This window comes from Branchiostoma belcheri, unplaced genomic scaffold (genome assembly GCF_001625305.1).
Source record: "Branchiostoma belcheri isolate BF01 breed outbred unplaced genomic scaffold, Haploidv18h27 scaffold31, whole genome shotgun sequence".
In the NCBI taxonomy this organism is placed as follows: domain Eukaryota; kingdom Metazoa; phylum Chordata; class Leptocardii; order Amphioxiformes; family Branchiostomatidae; genus Branchiostoma; species Branchiostoma belcheri.
The window spans coordinates 2,170,854-2,192,970 of NW_017803921.1; the positions used below are offsets into that span (position 1 = coordinate 2,170,854).

At 42.4% G+C, this 22,117-nt stretch overlaps 1 protein-coding gene across 6 annotated transcripts in view; it reads right to left on the reverse strand.

Moving 5' to 3' along the window:
* LOC109474532 (protein AF-10-like) overlaps window positions 1-14,123 on the reverse strand; it is a 22,558-nt gene extending 8,435 nt beyond the window's left edge. For 2 of the 6 annotated variants that reach the window (XM_019774846.1, XM_019774843.1), the window contains exons 1-11: window positions 13,862-14,123; window positions 13,218-13,297; window positions 10,284-10,338; window positions 8,911-8,994; window positions 7,368-7,477; window positions 6,880-6,983; window positions 4,052-4,151; window positions 3,280-3,321; window positions 1,787-2,987; window positions 1,326-1,394; window positions 677-781 (exon numbers count right to left, since the gene is read on the reverse strand). In XM_019774846.1, coding sequence (XP_019630405.1) covers window positions 677-781; window positions 1,326-1,394; window positions 1,787-2,987; window positions 3,280-3,321; window positions 4,052-4,151; window positions 6,880-6,983; window positions 7,368-7,477; window positions 8,911-8,994; window positions 10,284-10,338; window positions 13,218-13,297; window positions 13,862-13,970 — 2,059 coding nt within the window. In that variant the 5' untranslated portion in view covers window positions 13,971-14,123. The remainder of the gene's footprint in view (window positions 1-676; window positions 782-1,325; window positions 1,395-1,786; window positions 2,988-3,279; window positions 3,322-4,051; window positions 4,152-6,879; window positions 6,984-7,367; window positions 7,478-8,910; window positions 8,995-10,283; window positions 10,339-13,217; window positions 13,298-13,861) is intronic. The other 4 variants (XM_019774844.1, XM_019774849.1, XM_019774847.1 and 1 more) reach the window with 4 other exon arrangements.
* Window positions 14,124-22,117: the final 7,994 nt, after the last annotated feature.

Here is a 22,117-nt window from a genome sequence, read left to right on the forward strand (position 1 = left end):
GCGTCATTGCCAGAGACCTACATTTTCTTACCGTGGGTGACTTGACTTCTTCTTTTACCGCAACTTGGTGTCAATATCGACGATAGTCACAGGAAATATGTTCATTTATTGAAGTTTAACTTTATTTCCACTCGTCAATATTTTTATCAAAACATGCTATGGACGATCGATGTTCCAAGCTCACCGTGCTGGTGTTCCGCTATATTCCTGGGTCGTCCACGGATTTGTCGGCGGAAAACTCAAATAAAGTACGCACCGCGACTTTGGCGACGGCCCGAGACACTTCTGGGATTTTGAAAAATGTAAAAAGTGCGTCCTATATTCGGGAATTTACGGCGTATTTCTTGTAATTCGGTACAACGCGACGCCATATTTTACAAAAGTTTTTCGGTGGCCCTCCCCCCCCAGGCCGATTTTTTTTTCGATGGCCCTCCCCCCGGCTCAAAATTTTTTTCCATGGCCCTCCCCCCAGGCCAAAATATTTTTCAATGGCCCTCCCCCCCAGTGCACCAGCCCTCCCCCCCCGGTAAATATCGTACAGTCCCTTAGGTCAAAATTGAGATGACAGAAAAAATTCAGGCTAACTAGAACACTTTACAGTAGCCATTATAAAGTAATGTTTTTGGTGATTCCTCAGAGGAAGAACCAGTACTACCAATACATGTGACAAAATCACCTCTTCTTCTGAGCAGTTCACTGGAGAAAGTGGCATGGTTCATGTTGAGTTGGTAGGGGTGGGCAGGGCGCGTGTCCCTCGCTTGCATCTGGCTCAGCAAACCGCCTGAGTAGGGAAAAACCGAAGACGGCAAATACTTATAACAATGTTTCTTTTCAAAATCAATATTTGAAGGTACCACATTTTATTTTTAGTAGGTTTAGTAAGAAGTTTTATTTCATTTATTTACTAGGCTGTATAAAATGACATACTGTTACGTGTACAGCCAGGACTTGCCAGAGGCTATTTTAAAGGGTTAGCCTTGGTAACTGGACAATATACAATTAGAAATAAGAACAGTAACTGTTATAAAGCTCATTTAAATGCGTTAACACATGGGTTATACAAAGTTCCACTGGCTTGCTGGCGTGCACAGACTTATGACCCTCATACAACCAGCACCACTTCCAACTGCAAAGTTTTCAGAATGTTTCTCCTTATAAACCCCATTACAAGTTTCAATCTGACCTTAATCCAAGAAAGTCTGATGTGCACATAAATACACTGAAACTGCAAGGGATTTCACTAAAATATAGGGCAGAAACCGTCACCAACAGAAAAGTCTCTATAGTATGACAACTTAAGAAACGCTCATCTGTCTGAGACGGACCGTCGAGGGGTATGTACGAGAACCGGATTTGGCCATCTGTTTGAACTTCCACCTCTCTGGGTCCTGGCACTGTAAGTAAAGTTGGCAGCAATTGTGCCAATGTTAAATTTCTCCAAATATTGGAAATTTGAACATAGATATTTGGGTCCACTTGGATTGGACATTATGTCGGAGGTGTTTGAGGAGTGCCACCCCTCAAGCAAAGAACCCAACACTCTTATCTAAAGAGTTGGTGTCCATCCCAGGGTGAATACTTCAAACCTTACAGTCTACAGAGCTTTTATATACTGTGTAAAACTGGTGTTGGATGAGGTTGGATGAGGTAGAACCTATGAGATGGTCCCTACCTGAGGGGATATGGGGAGAGGTGTTGGATGAGGTAGAACCTATGAGACAGTCCCTACCTGAGGGGATATGGGGAGAGGTGTTGGATGAGGTAGAATCTATGAGACGGTCCCTACCTGAGGGGATACGGGGAGAGGTGTTGGATGAGGTAGACTGCGTGGGTGAAACCTGGGACAGCGGGCCGTTCTGCTGTCCCAGCGCGCTGGCGTACATAGTGGTCACGTTGTCCCGGTTGGAGTACCCGCTCTGGATGCCCGTGGGGCTCTGCAGCGCCCGCTGCGCGTTCTCCACTGCCTGTTGCTGCATGGTCACCAGCTCTTTCACTGTTTTCGTCTTGGGGGGTCTCCCGGGACCGTCGTGCTTCTTCTTGCTTATTCTGTGCTTTTTCTTCTCGGGTTTGTCGCCTGACTTGGCGGCCCGCGGCCGCTTGACAGCCTGGGAGGTGATCGTGGCGGAGATTTCTGGTGTTAGTGACGCGGCCGTTGTTGTTGTCGTTGTTGCTGTAGCGACCGCTGTGGTGGTGCTGGAGGGAGAGCCCAAGTTGGAGGCGGCCGTGCCGTATTTGGATTTGATAAAGTCCTGGAAACTGCTCTCGTACGCCTGGTGTGGGGAAACGGCCGATTTCGACAGCGTGGTTGATATGGCTGACGTGGTCGTCACAGAAACCGTGGTCGCTGCCACGGAGACGGGCGTAGCCACTCTCTGATTGGCCGGCTCTGAGGGACCCGACGCGCTGGAGTGGTTTGATGTCAAAGATGGCGGCCGGGGCTGCGGCGTGGGAGGCTTGGAGTTATTGTCGTCCGACGTCCGCGACTGCTTGTCGGAATCCTGACTCGTGTCCATGGGGGTGAACCCGTGGAATTCTGACGCGGACGTGATGGAGCTTTCCGAGTTTTTGTCCTGATTGTGGTTCTGGTTCGCGTTTTTTGCGCTGTTCGGTTTTCTCCCAGGCTTTTTCTTCAGCACAACCGGCGGGCCTTCGTAGTTCGGCTGGATGGGCGTCAGCTGGGGAGGTCCGGGACTCTCGATAAAGTTCGCGCTCGTGAACTTCTGCGTAGTTTCTTCCAAGCTCCTGAGCGAGCTGCTAAACATACTGTTCATCCCTGCCGGGCTGGAGCTAGGAGGGGTGTCCGGGGCCGACGTCGTGGCCGTCTCCGCCACTTTTAACTTCTTGGGTTTCACCGTTTTCTCACGGTCGGCTTTTTTATGTCTCTGCTGGGGTTTTGACGGCGCCGGGGTGGGGCGGTCCGGGGATGTGTAGGAGTCCGACAGCTGGTATCTAAACGCTGGGATGGGCTTGATGTTGGAATCTTTCTTCTGTAAAACCGCAAACAAGAAGAACAAGGTCGTTAATGTATATTCAATTACTTTTGCAGTGGTTTTATTCCACTGTAAGAGGAAAATAATGGAGTTTTTTTTGCAGTGTCTTACATTTGCATTTGAGACAATCTGTAGTACAGTGGTAATACATTGGATGTGAAGAGATGTCTTACTGAGGGACAACTGCGGTGTGATAGAGGTCTGTTAGCTTGAGGAATGAATCCACTCTACTATATAAAACCACCGCAAAAGCTTTACAATTTACAGTATCTGAGTCAGGCATACTCACTGGCTGTTGTGGATCGACTGGACCTTGTAGAAAACCAAGTTCCTGCATGGGACAACAGAGGGCCACATTTTAAACCACGGCCCAAATCTGCACTACACAGCACACTTTGGAAGCCCAATTTGCACCAGGAGAAAAGGCTTCGCCCACAAGGCGTCGCCAAAAAAGAGCTTGCCAAGCAGGAGTAAGGTAGTAAGAGACAGAGAGCCAAGCACCAATTTTACATTCGTTTAGTCCTGTTTGTTTCTTTTCTAGAGGAAAATCCTCTTGCCAATGAATTAGAAAATGCGGTTGTCCCAGCAATACATTGGTTCTCCACACACATGTATGTTCATTTAAAGTTTGTAAACCATTTCAACATATTAAATTGAAAACACAAAAAGGACTATTGTATATATCTGGTTATCTGTATTGCCGACAAATTGAAGCAAAAAAAAAAACGTATGGATGTGCATTGGTAAAGTGATGATGGTTATAACAATAATATCAGATACTCTAACCTACCTGTATGATAGTCAAAAACAAACATAGTCACATACACATTTGAACGGTGTGTTTTGTTGTTTTTTAGTCGAATTTTTGCCCCAATATATAAACTTGTGTGTCACATAAATCCAATTTTAGTCACAGAACATTTATTCTGCAATTGCTGGCTAGTAAAAAGGGAAGTAACCTAAAAAAACAACATGCAACTGTCTAAAGTACAGAAATGAACAAGTGATTTTATAGGAGGGGCCGGTATAACATACAGGTACAGGTTTGTCCATCTACTTACATTTTTCACCAGTTTGGAGTAGTGATGTGAGCAGTAGCCACAGTATTTCACATTCTGGTAGTTCCCCTGCTCTTCACAGAGAAGACCTCCCATCTGAGCACTGGAGAGAACACAAAATCAGACAATTTTACCAACAAACTGGATATTTCAGACTTCTGCCAAGAGAGTGGCATCTCATAACAAGTACAAGTTATCATATCATTTCACAAATGTACAGCACATGGGCTCCCCCTAACACAGCTACCAGTACTGCATCAGTGGTGGTTGGTCTTTGTAGACTGAATTGAGTAGGGCTGTTTTACACTGTTTCAAGGTTCTCTTGTTTTGAGCCATGCTCATCTACACCATAAACTTTTCCTAAAAAATTTCATGAAAGAATTTACAGCAAAATGATTCTCATTTGGTTGTGCATATTGCACTGTTTACTTTTCTGTATCTTTTTTTCAAGCCTTCCATGCCTGATGCACAAGATCTTTCTTTCTGTTAACAGAACAGTTTATGGCAAAGGATAAAATAGTGTCCAGGGCCTATCCTTCCACTGCCTCTTACCTCCCCAACCAAAGTCAGGTACCCATTTTGCACCTGGGTTGGGTGAGGAAAGTCATGTAAAGTGCCTTTCCCCAGGACACAATGTCAAGCCATGCATGCAAGGGATCAAACCTGTGAAATCTCTGTCTTGTGTCCACTCACTTTAACCACTCGGACATTTGACCCCACAAAATTTACTTTCAATTTAACACTTAAAATGGATCTTTCCTCCATTCTTTTCCCAATCATCACAGTTCCATCACAGTCACTCCTGTATTTGCTGTATATCCTAATTTCAGTCTGACCTGACAGAATCACAGGAGTGTAAAATCCATTATTTCCTTTCCCAAGTAGTCAGACACTTTCTACAGTACGCTTGTCACTCCTACAGCCTATACAATAGCAGGGTAAGCCCAAAATAACAGGCACTCAATCAACCTCTGACAGGACAGCCTTCAGTTACTATCACAGAAAACGCAGGCTCTCAATCAACATTTGATAGAATAGCTAGCCATGTACTTTGTAGCACTTAAAAGTGTAATAAAGAAGAGTTCTTGGTTTAAATGACCATAAACAACAGTTACACAATTGAAGTATTTGCCTTTTTACGAGTTTGAGGCGAAAGGCCGCCACAAAAATATGCAAACTAATAATGTAAGTGTACAGTAACAAACCCTCTTTAAGAAAGCCATACATTTGACAGCTCTTTTTACACTTGATTTACAACCATCTTAATCCATTGTCGAAAAAGGGGAAAAAGATATGTTGAAATCAAGGGTAAAACAAAAGTTTTTGCTTCTCAAAACTGAGAAAATCACTTTTCAAATGTCACTTCTCAAATTTCTTAAAGCACTTAAAAAGTCTAACTAGACAATTACAGATGTAAGATTCACATCTTAAAGTACAAAACCTGAGACTAACAAAGCATAAAGACTGGTTATCAATCTTTCTCACATCCATAATCATCCTGGCAACTGAAAAGCATTGATTTCCACAGATCTTATCTTGTGATGACAGATGGCTACTGAAGCCCCCTCCCCCTTTCCTTGTTGTTCTTTATCTACATGATTAATTATGCAACTTGTCACTTGTGACATTCGATACAACAAACTTTGGAAGAGATCAGATCTAAAGAAGAACAAAAAGGGCTTCTAACAAAATTTCTTACAAAACACACTGTATACTTATACTGGGTTTGAGTGAATGGTAGTACACATTGTTAGGAAGTTTTGGAGAGTTTTAAGTAAGCGAATAATTTGTAATAGCAGACAACAGTTTCATACTGTTCTTTTCGATATTTTGGGGTAGCCTGGGGGGTTTGTAATATGAACCAATACTTCGAAAAAGACAAAAAACGTAGGAGTTCCATAAACATCAATCAAATGAGGACATATAATGAAAAACTTGAATGCTTAGAAACGAGTATACAATATTGAATGCTTATCATTACGTCATTGTAGTGTATGCAAATTGAGTTTTTGTGTTAGGGTATAGCACATCATGATGGTTTATCGGAACTGACAAGCGTAAAAAGTCTACAAAACATATACTTTAGCCTTAAACATTAGGAAGTAAAAAGCATACAATTTTTTCTTAACATTTGCAGTGACAATTCTTTACAAGAAAATTTTACAAGGATCAAACTAAGAGAAACTCTATTCCCTTTAAGACTATTTTTGCTGTCTTGGTTCCAACAGAGACAATGAAGTCAAAAGAAGCCAGTGCTCTAGGCATCACAATGGACAAATCCATCATGGTGAATAGAGTTGTCAAGTCAGAGGCCCCACATTTGGGTTAATAACTAAATAAGACTAAGACAGACCCTGTTGGAGTTCCAAACCTGTAATCATGTTGGGAGGAAGGAAGATCAGGTTTCTAACAGTAAAGTCATATCCGTTCTTCATTTTTCTTTGTCAAAAAAGTGACTACAGCTTGCATAGAATGTTGAGTCCAGTAAGAAGTTGGTAACTAGGCCTAGGAAAAATGCATTTATGGTTATCCGACCAATCCTAGCAGAAACTTGCCAACATAAGCCTTTTTTGGGAAGTTGACCGCTAGTAAGGGACATAAAATTTTTATCTGGCATGCATACATGATTCTAGAGTTGTTTTCCAACATGTTCTAAAAAACAAGTGTCATACAATGTGAATTGTAATTAAGTACACATAATTCATTGAAAATATGAGCTTTGGACGTAGCCAACTCAACTGTCAGTCAGTACTAGAAAAATTGTGCTCAGACACAGAAATCATGTTGAACTTTATTACTTTAAAAGTGAATAAACAACAAGAAAAACTTACCATGTAACATGGAAGGACTGTCGACACCCGTTCTTGTTACATGTCATACACGCGCCTGAACTCGCTTTGCTCTCTCGTCCAGACTCCTCGCAGATGTAACATATCTGTAAACAATACCAACAACATGTGTTGGGAGGAGGCATGGTAGTCTTGTGGTTAAGGTTGTAGAGTCAGAATTCAAAGGTTCTGGGTTCGAATCCCTAGCAGGCTCCAGTGTTGTGCCCAAAGACGCTTTACACCTATTTCCTCACTGGACTGGTGAAAATGAGTACCTACTAGCTATGGTTAGGGATGTCCATCAGATAGGACCTAAAGTGGGCCCAGTGCAGGTTATGTGCAGGTACACATGAGAAATACCTGTACAGCTCCAATCTTACCTGCACTTTAAGGCGCATATGCACCCAGTATTTCGAGTCCTGCATGGCAAATTTGCATGAGGATTTACATATTCTTACTTTAAAAACAAGATAATTTTCTCTAAGTCGTACCTTGTTAAACCTGTCGTTTGGCACCATAGTTAGGATGATAGGTTCCATGGTGGCAACATTTCCAAACTGGACCTCTGGGATGTACAGAGCACAGATCACATGGGCCCAGCCTGCAGGGAAACAACAAACATGAATATAGTCACAACAAGAAATCAGAGATTCCACACCTCTGTGTTTACAGTCAGTGTGAATTTCTTGCTGATTCTGCACATAAAAAGGCTGTACATGTTTACTGTAATCCATGATTTTTTCAGGGTACTGTTCACTGTTGTCATGTTCACTTTTCTGTCATGAAATCAAATCATTTGCGTTTCATCTTCTTCCTGCACTTGGCACCATGGTGAAGAATAAGTTCCGTGAACAGGCCCATTTTCCTTGAGGATATGAAATATTGCAAACGTGAAGACAAAGCGATTTACAGCATGCATTTTCCCACTGGCTCCCATAAGGCAACAACCATGCATGTAGCAGGAAATTGAAGACAATAAATGAGACTTAGGCCGACTTTAGACTGACGACGGTATACGATCGGACGACAATCGTTGTGGGCGACGGCTGGCTTTAGACACATGACCATAAAGTGTGGCGGACGCCCGCAGCGCAGGATGGCACGCCGCGCGCCAATTCAAAATGGCGAGAGAACCCCTTTTTCGGCATGCTGCAGCAGATTGTTTTTATTCTGCTTTTAACTCGTTGTCCTGTTGACAAGACGCCGAGTTTGTGCCCAGCCAAGACGGGGTATGAGGCACATGTACCGAGCGGGGCAATACTCCGGGTTTGAACCAGGCGTTCGGTGCTGCCGTCGGCCTGGCTACATTGGCCGGGAAATGTGGATCGGTTCATACTGGAGAAGTAGCGATTGGTGGCAGGGGATTGTACTAGACACGTATGACGATACAATTATAAAGTCTTTGGTTTTGACGACATTTAATGATACAGGCGATGTGCTTGGACATGAAATAACGCTTGCAGGCTTATTTGCATAAGGCCAATGACCTCCCACTTCCTTCGCCAGCGACGGTTCGCTTTAGACGGTGGAAAATCCTGCTCGGACCCCCCGCTGAAGGATCGCACGATAGGGTCCGAGGTGGTAGTGACGACGATTCGAGGATTACCGTCGTGCGACTATTTTGATCGTCTTTAGACGGTGGTAAAATACCGTCGCCGGCAACATCTTGACGATAAACATTCGTACGACTATCGAACCGTCGTCAGTCTAAAGTGCCCCTTATTTCCCTCCTATAAACCATTTGACCTTATTTGACCTTCCTGTCAGTCTGTGGTTACACCATTTCCCCTCTACTGCATTAAAATAACTGCTGACAAGCGAAAACAGCCACCGAAAACAAGCAACACCTTTAGAACTGTTTCTTAGGATTTCAGTACTGAACAACGGGAACTATGCGGCTCCAGATGTCTTAGTCTTACTGAGGGACGACTGCAGTGTGCTAGATGTCGGTTAACTTGAGGAATGAATCCACTCTACTTAATGTACTATACAACATCCACCACCAGTATTTGCGTGTACTAAACATGTCCATACTCGAAGCCTTGATCCAGGTTATCTCTGTGTTGGACGCGTCCTTTTTGTCTTTCGATGCTTTACCGGGTGTTTTGGTGACAACAACTGTATCAGAGAACAGCAAACAATGGCAAAGAAATGAAACTTTTTTTTTCGAAATCATGCTGGCAAAATAAAAAATGAAACAGGCATCCTGTGATAGACTCAAATGGCACCAAAGGAGCCACAAAGTCAACATATATATATTACCAGGCTGGTAAAAGTTTCAAAGAATATATTATATTGAAAAAGAACTTCCAAGGCAAAAATCCAACTGTTGGAATGAACCAAAAAATGAGCATATTGTAGGTTTGATCCTTAAAGGGGAGGTCCAATACTTTCAGTTTTGGGGCCTTTCTACCCAAAATCCTATTTGTAAATGGTGATTTACTGGTTTCTGCCAACCCCGCACATATTTGCCGTGATATCTGACCCGCTCGATGTTTCGCGGCTAGCGCCAGATTGTCCGCTAGGCGGCGCTGCGACTGGATCTGTGACGTAAAAGGTTTCATTCTGCTACTAACGTAAACAACAATGGCGGGCGTGCAACCCTTCCGTTTTTAGCCACAGACGGACAGTAGTGGTGACTCTGACCCCGATCCAGGCGATGAGAACGTTTGGGATGGAGGTGATGTGGAGACAGAGGGTTGGAGAACCGGGATTGGTGCTGGTGTGGAAACGAAGACAATAGAAACTGCCTGGAAATGCCCTCTGTACGGGAGAGTGTTTGTTGTCACGACCTGCCAGAGCTGACAGACACTGAAAAGAACGTCGGTACAGACCACCCATGCATTAGAAACCACCCTGACTTCGATGTGATTCTGCACCCGGCAAACCTCCGAACGTTGCTGATTTTTCGGTGGGATCTGATCCGGCAGGGCGTGCAGGAGCCTGTATCTAACAGGTCGGTACCGCGAATACCGCAGTTTGTTTACATTGCAACTTACTCGACCCTTTGACGGATTTATTCATATCGACCGCCCATATGCCCAACAGAAAGGAATTGAGACTGACGTTCGCGTGAAGCATCCAGGCTCGAAATGGTCTGAACACACCCGCCAGTGGAAGCTCTTCTTGTGTACTAACTCTGTTCCAATGAAACCTTTTACGTCACAGATCCAGTCGCAGCGCCGCCTAGCGGACAATCTGGCGCTAGCCGCGAAACATCGAGCGGGTCAGATATCACGGCAAATATGTGCGGGGTTGGCAGAAACCAATAAATCACCATTTACAAATAGGATTTTGGGTAGAAAGGCCCCAAAACTGAAAGTATTGGACCTCCCCTTTAATCTTATCCTGGTATGTATATTTTTCTCTCATTTTTTTCAGGAAAGAAGTATAAATCCAAGACTTACCTGATGTGTCTGTTCTCTTGAGTGCTCCCTCTCTGTGAGGACACAGCTCGCATTTCTGAAACAAACAAACAACATGTTCAGAGTTCTCACTACGCTGTTTGAACGTAGGGGCCCCCTACACTGTGATTTGGGCCCCTTATGCTGTGGTTTAGCCCCCTACACTGTCTTTCAACCAACCCAGGGGTGTTTATTTTACCCTGTGACCCTTCATAAATCATGAAATCTGACTTAGGAAGGAAGCTATAACAGCAGAAAATATAAATATAGAAAGTCTGTCCATGGTGAAAATTGTCTTGTTATGTTTTCAACAATTAGCCATCTTGACATGCTATCTCTAGCATTTGTGCGGAAAATATTCATGCTTAGGCCACACCAATTTAATTTGTTGGTTCTCGGATTTTTTCAGAAAAAATATGAAGCGACAGGGCGAAAAAAAATAAAAATAAAAACAGGTCTAGGCATCCTATTATAGGCTTAAATGGTACGAAATGAGCCATGAAGTCAACACAAAAGGCTGGGTTAAAATTTAAACATTGAATTTTGAACTTTTAATCAAACCACTGCAATGATAGATGAGAAAACTGTAACAACTAGGAAGAAAAGGACTTTCCTCAACTGTTGGGGGGCAAAACATGAGCATTTTTCACTTGATTCAGGAAAAGAATCAATTTTTTTTTTTGCAAATCAGAAAAAAACGAAGAGGCGAATCCGAGAACCAACAAATTAAATTGGTGTGGCCTTAAGTAAAGTAAAATACATGTAGGAAGGGTCTACATGGGGGAGTAATACTGATATCATGTTACACACCACAAGTGGAACTCTCCCATTAGTCTGCTGACTTATGACAAAATGCTAGAATACCCTTGCTTCTTATGATATGACTGTCAATGGGTGGAAAATATGATCAACTGATATAATTCATTCAAATGAGGTTCTTATGATTTGCACAATCACCATGACAAAATGTGTAATTAGTCAGTTTGAACTGTTAACATGATTTGGCAAAGGTATGAGGTCGCGGAACTCTTGTGTATGAAACCTGAAAATTAGTCTCTATCTTGCATATAACCAACTACATCATACCTTGTCCATGCCAAATGATAAGGATTTAGTGTGTTGCATGTTATTAGGTAGGGGCCATGTAAATACTTTGCATAAAAATTTTGCTAATGAGCAGGATTGTAAATGTAACCCATTTACAGGTGGTCATCACCATGCATAAGATTTACAAAAGCATTTAACATTTCATGGAGGTATGAGATCTGAACTCTAGTTTATCAATGCAGCTATTTGTTTTAAAAATTCATTATTTTTAAAATTCTTTGTTTCACTTCACGGCTCGTATTCTATTGTACCAATTGGGGCCTGTTTTTTTGCCCTGTTGCTTCTTTTTTTCTCAAATCCAAGAACTAACAAATTAAATTTGTATGGCCTAATTTACTACATGTTATAATCATAATACATGTACCTACTTCAGACTTAAGAGCTCCTTTAAGATCAGAGAAATAACAAGGTGAAGTTTTGCTCGTGGGACAAACTGGCAAGCCCGGGACAAAGGCTTGATCTAACAAAACAAGCACGTCATTGTGTACATGCATTGTGTGCTTATTATCCACAGCTACGTAAAGGTCACCTATAGTTGGGACGGCCATGTGATATACGTTTCTCTTTGTTCAGAATAAATACAAGTTGGGCTAAATACTTAAAATATTAAAAATACTTAGGTACAGGTCTGGACCTGAACATAGCTCTAGTAACAAAGCCTCTCTGAAGATATGAAAAGTTAAACATATGAAAACTGTCAAAAAAAAAATTAAAGGGACAACAGACTAATGTACATTTTAACATTTATTATGATGGTCTTGGACTTGGAGCAAGGGTTGTTGACTTCAAATCTAGAGGTTCTGGGTTTGAATCCCAATGTTTTGCCCTTGGGAAAGATACTTTATGCCACTCATAGCTCAGCCACCCAAAACAAAACTTCCATACTCAGAAGTAATAAATTAACATTATCTTGTCCTGTCATATTATGTCATTTTTGTCAGTATTGTTTAGATACAAAAGAAAAACCATCTACGTGAAATTACAAAAGTCACAAAGACACGTATGAATAAACCGAATAAACCGTTTCACAGTTCAAACTGCAGGTGTGCAGTGTTATGCATGGTGGGTAACATGTCAAAGTGGAAAGCCCTGACACATAAACAAAACATGTCTGGGCATGTATAATTAAAGCATGGTCTAAACAACAGACGAAGAAAAAGACTGTTTACTGTTGGTTTGTATGTACTCATCAATGGATACTCAACACCGGCTTTCTGTGTCTGCCATATTACTATTATGTGCTCACTGGCATGGTCTATACAAGAACTGTTTACAAGTAAGTGGCCTTGAAATTTGACCTTGTGCATGTGTAGTTTAAACCTTGTATAGGTAGATGTACATGTATGTAAAAACTTTGAATATCATAAAAGAATCTATGTTGGTCAATAAACGACTGATTGATCAAGGTTAGTTGTTAGTTAGTTTGTGTGTGTGTGTGTGTGTGTGTGTGTGTGTGTATGTGTGTGTGTCTGTTTTTGTGTATGTGTGTGTTTGTGTGTGTATGTGTGCGTGCGTGCATTTGTGTGTGTGTGTGTGTGTGTGTGTGTGTGTGTGTGCATGAGTGTGGGCGTGTGTGTCAACACACATGCACTTAAAATGGATTGTCTTCATATCTGGTAAGTAGGTAGGCCTTTATAATTAGATTTTGGGCACCCTGGCAGCTTGTTAAGGTACTGCAATTAAACTTTCGGGCTTTATATCTCAAGATCTGCACATGGTAGTTAATCAATGATGTTGTGTGTGAAATTTATGTAATACACAAAACGAACACTGTTGGCTGGTAAATTGGTCATTTCGGTTGCATTATAAAAGCAAAACAGACAAACTCACCACGCGTGCTGCTCTTTCCTGCGATTCGCATTTCCGACAAAACCATGACCCCGTTGGAACTTGTACAATTCCGTAACACGCTGCAAAAAAAACGACAAAAAACAGGATGAATTTTATTTCATGACTGTCAATAGCAATATTGCTTGCAGACATCATATTGTAGACATTCTGCAAAGAAACCACAGGCATGAGATCAAACAACAAGCAAAACAAACAGGCTATTATGGACCATGTGCTAATCCATAGATGTCAGCTGATCAAAAATGTAAACACTAGTCCCAGAGTGTTTTGATTCTCAAAAGCCACTACGTAAACACCACATCGTAATAATTCCAACACAATGGGAAGAAATTCAGCCATCTGAAGGCTTCAGATTGCGAAGAAATACGTTTATTTGGGCAGGAAAATGCGAAAAATGGTGAAAAAATTTTCCCTGGAGTAGGACCGAACCAATTATTCGCAGCCAACCGTGAAAACCTGCTCCCGCCAAACAGAACAACTAAATATTCTCCTCCAAATTCCTCCACACGAGCTTCCACAGCACAATACACCACTGTTTTTATAACACAACGAAGCCAAGGTCACGTATAACAACAACAACGTGGGGAGGGGGGAACAAAAAAAGGACGATCTTTTTTTTTTACCTTGATGGACAGCCACATTACACCCGTGCCCGTCACAATACACCAGCGGGTTCTCTGCCCAACCGTGCTCGTCTGAGCAAACGCAGCACCCGCCAACCATCTCCTTCATGCTGTATGGGTTCTTCTGGCTACATCGGGACACAAACGCGACCCAGGAACCCGCCGGAAGGTCATGAAAACCGCCAGAAGATCGTCAAACACGTCCGGGAAAAATGGTCGAGTTTTTGAATTGCCAACATTTGCTGCCGGGGAGTGGGCATGCGCGGGGCGGGGGATTGTGGGTAGCCTCCAAGCAGATGTTGGTGTGGTAGATTCCTGTTATTTAAAGTTTTACGAAGATTGTAGTGTTTAGATTTTCTGAGTACGGGATTCTACAGCCCTCTAAATTAGTCATTTAGGCAAAACTTCCATCCAAATATTTACTTGGGTTGTAGGCATAACAAAGCGATATGATCTTCCCTCTTTACATCTGCTTGAAGATTAGCATTGTGGGTCTGTCCAGACGGTGACCTGACCTCCAATTTGTGGATATAAAGTAGTTTACGGGATAAGTCTTTCTTTTATCTTCATAGCCCATACTGTAATATTTGCAAAGCAGCAAGTAACATTAACATAATGGATTCAATATGCTTTCTCCTGCTGTTTTCTATAATGCAATACACGAACCATGATGGTAATAACATACTTGTTTTCGTAGTTTTGAACCGTTCCCATAAACCCTCTTAGTGGCCTCTATTTTGATGGATGAAAATGCACCTGCTATTCCACTCAATTCACTAAAGCTTTCCGACAGATGGCAAACAAATAGGCAACACACAAAGGACAAAGAAAAATAATTGAAACTTGCAGTTCGAACCATACATGCATCCTTAGAGACTGAAACTCGACTGGCACTTTTATTTGTTTGTTTGTTTGTTTGTTTGTTTGTTTGTTTGTTTGTTTGTTTGTTTGTTTGTTTGATGATTTGGAAGCACAGCAGTTTGGAAGTACTAGTATTATTGTGGGTGGCTGTGCTGTGGGTTTATGTCTCCGTTTGTCCGCATAGAGTAGGTTGATAACACGCGGGTGGGGTAGATTGACAGGCAGAATGACAGGAGGTGAAAGATTTCATGAGCTCTTGTTTTGATTGTTAACCTATTGTTTGACAACATTTCTTTGACAGGACCGAGCGGACATACGAATGTCATGAACAAAAGTCATACATTTTTGCAGATTTGAAATAAGACTAATGCATTAGTAATGCATGGCGGTTCTCTCTCTCCAAAATATGAAGTTCAAGCAACGTTGGATTTGCAACAGTTATATAGAGAATGGCGCCAGAGGGGGCTTCTATTTCACCAAGGACGTTTATGGAGAGGTCGAGTGACTGTGCAGCACAATTAGCAGTTCAGCCAATGAGAGAATGGCAATTAGCGGTACGCTCGACCAATGAGAACAAAGTGACCTGCATGCCCGTCAAATATAGCCTCTACCAGGCTTCAGGGGCTGATAGAAAGAGTAGAAATTGGCCAAATCGATAGATAACACGCCAGAGGAGTTTTCCGCCAAAGGAGTACAATATGCCTCTCCCAAAATGAGAGGAAAACTGTACTCCTTTAGCAGACAAACTCCCCTGTCATGTTATCCGTCTATTTGTCCAAGTTCTACCCTTTCCCATGAAGCCTGGCAGAGGCTATACATGTTCGTGAAGCATTGGCATTTTTGTTTTCATTTCATAGTTCTGCGTTTTGTTTGACGGAGGTGGGCGGGGCTCTGTGTTTGTGATCGCTCTTTTCATTGCGGAGTTTAATACTATCGCTTTTGGCAATCGTTGCCTTCCCTCTACCAGGCTTCCGGCTGGGAAGAGCAGAAATTTGCCAAATAGCTAGAGGAGTTGGTCCGCTCTGAGAGGCAAACTGTTCCCCTTTGGCGCGTTCTCTGTCTATTTGGCCAATTCAATATACAGTCGCCTCTGAGTCTGACTTGAAGTTTGTCACAGGCTAAGGAAGCCACACAAAATGCCCAAAGCCGTCCAAATCAAAACAAGCCTAACCTCTGCTTGGAGAGTATAAAAAAAAAAAGAGCCATTTGATGGAAATCCTGTGCATGTGGTGTGCAGCTGATCCGGCAGTTTTTATGTGCCCGCGGTATGTGGCAGTTTCCCAGTAGGCATCTGCTAGTTAAGTTTTTATACGAGCCTCCCTACCTAACCGCCTTTCAGGCCACGCTTCTTTTACGACTTTCTGTTTTCTTCAAACAAGAGTCCCGCCCAGTGCAAGGGAAGGTTACCCCCGCGTAAAACTGGTATAAAATCACGGACAAGATACCGCATAAAGTCCGCTCTTTCGTCCCCATACCACCTGTGACCGCTAAATCATCAAGCTTTTGTCATACGACGTGAAAGAAACGTACTAATTATCGAAAGTTATTAGCTCGTAATTTTACGGTTCACTGGTGGGTTACTCAGATCTGTGTCGACGTTAGAGAGACAATAAAAGTTTCAAATTGATGCGTAGACTTTTTCGGTGTGCATTCACAGTTTCACACTAGTACTGTTCTGAGAAGTCTAGCTCCGTTTCTGTATATTCCGTATGTTCTGAAGCATTCGCATTCTACAGTTTAAAATGCTGTAGTGTCACCACCAGAGGATACTTGTATTCAGAACCAATTTTGCTGTTTTTTTTACTGTCAAGAGAAAAGCACGTTAGTTTTACGAGTTGCAGAACAGGGTGGGTTTTTACTACGGTGACAAAGCTTGACTCGTTTTTCGCTTCATTTCTTCCCCCGTTCTTTACATTGCTAAATTGGCCACGGATCCGCAAGTCGGGCGACCGAACCCTCCGCGCGGGACGGACAAGAATCAACTGGTGAGTCGGTCTGTCGTTACGCCCTCTCTCGTGTAGCTTGTTGGGTGTCAGTAACTCCTCAGTTTTCCCCTTAACTTGGGAAAGTTATATATATAGGGAGGGTGGGTAACATTTTACAGAGACATAGCTTCCTCTCGACTCACTGGAAATTCAAAAACACAGCAGTACTCTGTGACGACTTCTGTAAGTTATCGTGACCAAGTCGCTTGGTATCACACTTAGAAGTTAGAGTTATAGGGCCTCTAAGTCTAACCTCCGATTGGTGACTATGTTATAAAACTACATATATACAGAAATGGTGAGATACAGATAAAGGGGGGTTAAATGAGATTTAAACCTCGAGCTCCTTGGCAGTTAGGTCTACGTAGCTAACACCGTGAATTTGACTAGTTCACCGTCTGCCGGAAGTTGTTATTTTGGTTTTGCTAAAATTCTTACACATTGCAATGACAATACGGCTAGATCTAACAGTAGTGGACGCGTAAAATTGGACAAACGAGCTGTCTTTTGCATAGCAGTAGTTTCGAGTGTTGAGAGGTTGGAGTTACCTTCCGCCGCACACACTGAACTATGATCATGTAGTACGTAGATACTAGTACTCAAACTCTCAGAACACAACGCAGTAGGCTCGCTAGCGGTTTTGAAGCTCCGACTTATACTCTTCGTTTGAACCCACACTAACACTGGACAAAACAGGAACGTCATGCGGATATAAACCCTACTGACGGTCGGCCATTTATTGAGCAACACGCCATACAGGAACTGTGTTTAGCTACGATATACTAGTAATATCCAAATCACATTCTTTTTCACCAGTTGTAAGACTTACGTAGTTCACCATTTTTGTTTCTTTGTACTTTGAAACACAATGGACTGCTAGTTGTGGCACCGGGATACCGTCTGACTTTTCGCCAGATTTTCTTTACGAATAGAGTCCATTTTTGCTCAAGTTTACATCCATTCTGTCACAAAGCAACAAGTACGTCGGTTGGAAGTAAGTTTTCGCAGACAACGGTTGAACAGAAAACCGCGAGAGTTCGTACGGTGTACTGTAAGCCCGTAGACCGCGCGAGAGAGAGACTGTCCAGGGTGGGCATAGTTGTGTCGGTAGCAAAAACTCTTGGCGTGCCCTGGTAGTAAAAGTCTTCTTCCAGTTTCTGCACAACTTCTGTTCAGCCTTCCTCAGCCTGCAGCCCACAGAGTTCAACCAAAGGTCTCTCCACCGGAGCCGGGTTCAAACGGGGGTGAGCGCTATTAGGTCGTAAAAACAAAACAAAGCATTATTTCCAGCGCATAAAGTTGTAGTGGGCTGTCGTCACAAATCTTAGTTTCATGTAGTTTTGATGGCGATGCCGCGCTCCACAGCCTTTCAGCTCGGGGGTTCAGCTCGAGGTTAATTTGTCAGAAGGTTCTTATTTATTTCCAGGCTGACCGCGATACGGCCTGAGAGGGAGAGGTCATCTAGAGGTCACCCGTAAGGAGTGGCAAGCGGCCCCCGCTTCCCCCTTTCAGGAACTCTCCAAGGAAAACACCCAGAAAGAACACACAAAACTATCCAAGCACACAGCCGCTCAACCGACGCCTTCGGAGACCAAAAACCAACTATCTACCCTTCATTTACCCCGAAATATTTTAAGTGAGTGACAAGACAAATTGTCCGGCTCGTTAAGTATCTTGTGTAACTAAAACCAAAGCTCCGCACGTCACAGCGAGTAAATTAACGAAGTGATATATTTGGTGCTCCTCTGGCACTCCGGTCACTCTTGGGACACACTCCGCTCAGAGTTTGGCCAGCTAGCCAGTTCCCTGACCCAGGTCTGTAAATTCTCGTAAGCAAACATCTTTAAATACCAAGTCGAAAGTAAGTTGTACTAAACCGTACGATTTTAAATGTCGTACAACTTACAAGCGGGCTGAGACAAGACCAGCCACGGCCGACAAGGATCTATCAAGACAGCTTTTTTTTCGATAACAAGTCAAGACTGAATTTTGTACGTGTATATGACACATGCCTGCACGACTCTTGCCCAATAATACACTCACTTTGGGATCGTACTTTGGGATGGTTGTGACCTATATTATAAGATCTTATAACGTAACAGCAGCCTGAAAATCTCCGTCAATGGTAGAATTTCAGCTGGGCACGGTTTCTTTACCGTATGATCCCAGTGGTCTCTGTTGGTTGCTGAAACAGTCAGTGAAAAACCTTGTTGGACATCACTGAGCGATTTTCCTTATAAATGTGTACAGTTGTGCTTTTGGTGCAGTTACGCAATTTACATACACTTGTGCGCAACATGAGTGCATTGTGCGTAGCCGAGTCATGGCCACTAAAAACCTGTCTCTCGGTGACTGTGAAATTTATCAATGGAGGACAACACCAGCTGGCCAGCTTCTGTTTACGTTGAAATTCCTGACTACAAACTACTAGAATGTTTCAGTACGGTTAGATATATCAAACCTGCACCTGTGCTGTAAATTTTCACTGAAAATATCTGTGTCTGCGTAGGCAGTTCTACAAAAAGGATCTAGGAGGTACGGTGAATTTCTCGAAGTTGTTATACATGATACAACGCTAGTTGCCGCCATTTCATTCGTTGTACCCCATCCTAAGTGATTTGTGATTTCGATGTGAGTGTTTTCACTAAACACCGACAATGATCTATTAAAGACAGCCGTTTCGGTACCAAGACATTTTGTACAAAACCCTCGCCCTCACTATCCAAGAATGCCCTCCATTTGCTATCGTAATGCGGTACCTCATATTTGACTAGGCTCACAGCTAGTCAATCACAGTATATATTTGATGTACTTGATAAGAATCAAATCGGAATATTAAGAAATACTCGATTCCCCAGCAGTACATTTCATTTTTTTCCGAGGGAGGAAAAAAAGCGAAGAGGAAATGAAAAATAACTGACTGTGACCCAAGTTTTCGCCCTGTTGTATGAAACATTCTGATCGAAATTCCACCTGTCATCAATGCAATATTTTGCAAAACGTGTTTTCATGATTATCATATCTGTCAGAAATATTTTTTCGTTGATTCTATGTAGCGTCGTGCGATGATCTACCGTTTGGGCTGGATTTTTCGTTCGTTGATCATAAAAATCTCCTGACTTTCATGATTAACAATCAAATAGACGACAGAAACACAATTTCACAGAAAACAGCTATGTTTTAACGGTATCCTACCATTTCTTTCCACGTTTAGTGAATCATTCGAGGTACACACAAACGTATATAGACTGTGGTTCGCGGGTGGATATGATATAGCGCATTCGGAATTGAACCTCCTTCGCCGGCAGCTAACTATATAACCTTTACTATGAATATAAGAAAAGCATTTCAGTCCACCAAAACCACCACCTATATATTGTATTAATCACACTGATACCATCTAATTGATAGAATTTGTAAAGATATCTATATTTCGTTCAAATTCGTTCGATGTTTGAAGTGATGCGGTACGAAAACGGGATATGAAAATGTAGGGCACAAAATGCTCTGGTAATAACGGTCTAATACGTTGTCGCATCGGCGTGTTACATTCAACTTTCGGCTTATCATATCAGAAAATTATTCTAGAAATCTATATAGACAGAATAGTAGATAAGTACGCTTCTCAAAACAGTGTCAAAATGATATAAGAACAATTGGTGTATTGTACATTTCACTGCGCCATTGTAACACAGGAAAGTAGAAAATATCTGTTACCTCAAAATAATTTTTTTTTGCAAATGGTATACATTTTGTTAAATTTTCTTTTAAGATGTTTGAACTTGACATTTGAGATATAATCAACAAATGATATCTTTTTGAAAAAGGAAGAAAGTACCTTTTAGAGAATGTCTGAAGAAAGAAACTAGCTATGGATGAAAGGTAAAAATGTAATATCTCAAATTGGAGAAAGATGAAGAAATAGATTTTGTATTAGATACTATTAGACCAGCCCATTATAGTCACCCAACCTTTTGTGCATGGCTGATTGGCATTTCTCATTTTGGCGAGGAAATATATCGAGGTGATGGCAAAATAACATTAACCTGGCCAGTGGGGGTACCGTGATATTGGAAAATCGTGTTAAACCCATTTCTTTTTAAAGATCATTTGAATTGAAGTACAGAAAATAAACAGTGACAGCACGTCTTGTGTAATTGTTTTGGAGTCTACTCCGAGGTTGCATGTGGTATCCGAGGTGGTTTGTTTGTTTTATTGGCAGCTGCCACATGACACGGTTTCCCCTTGGCACTGCCCCACTATTTATCAAAAACGTGTGTTTACGCTACGACGAAAGATTACCACACAAGTAATGATTTCGTTTCCGGGCAGACTGGGAATTTTGACACGGCGAACTGCCGGACGCCCCCTAAGAATGCAAATTCGCTCAAAATTTGTTGTGAATTATTTTGTTGTAAACACCGAATTTCGGGTGTATACAAGGCAGCGGGGTGGCCCTTTTTCTAGGTCAATTTTTTGTCGTGCTTTGAATCACTGCTCAGTCCCGCGCCATTATAGGGTTTTCCCGCCAAAGTTATCCCCCAAAGCCAGATGATTTTTGTTAGAAAAGACCCTCTGTCATCACGGACAACCCTGGTGTTTTGCTTGAGTGGATTTGTGAAAAGCTGACACACGGCCGCGCAGCGCTGCGCTCACGCAGTTTTCGGTTGCAATGCGGCCCGGCGATTTGGGGACTCCATCGGTCGTGCGCCGCTTTTTTTTGACCCCGTCTTAACTTATTATAACACAACATCTTATCCCCCTGCATTCATTATGTCAAGGTCAAGTTGTTGATCAACGTATTTGTCCTTTAAAATGATGTAGATGACAGAAAGGCGCCCAGTTTTGCCCAGTCTCATCCTCAAGTATGGGCGGGTGCACGCGTACGCCTCGGAAAATGAAGGGAAAATGAAACATGGCGACCGCTTTCGCGCGTCGCGGTACACAAATTATACGCTGTTCCTTCTCGTTTCTTTCATTCCTACTACGAAAGCTGACATTGCTAGATACTCAGCCTAAAACTAGAACTTCACAGTACTTAAACCATCGGTTCTGCGGGCGAAACTTATGCAGAAATGGCACAGATTTTAGGATAATTTTACTGGCTAGCTGTGCCGCTCGGCCGCCATATCAGTTCGCCAGTCAACCACTAGGCGGTTGAAAATTATTTCGCTAGGCGCCAGTTTCGATCGAGCCACTACTGTACTTTTGGTTTGTAGACTGGCTTGCATCATAGTGTACCAATACGTATATACCTATGGCTCAAATCCACATACTCCCAATCTACAGTCGTAATAATATTTAATCCAGTAGTATACTGTATGTTCCGTCCTCATATGCTTCTCAGTTTACTAGTACTTACATACGGACTGCTATATTAAATTTGGTGTTTTTCCACGGTAGCATTTTC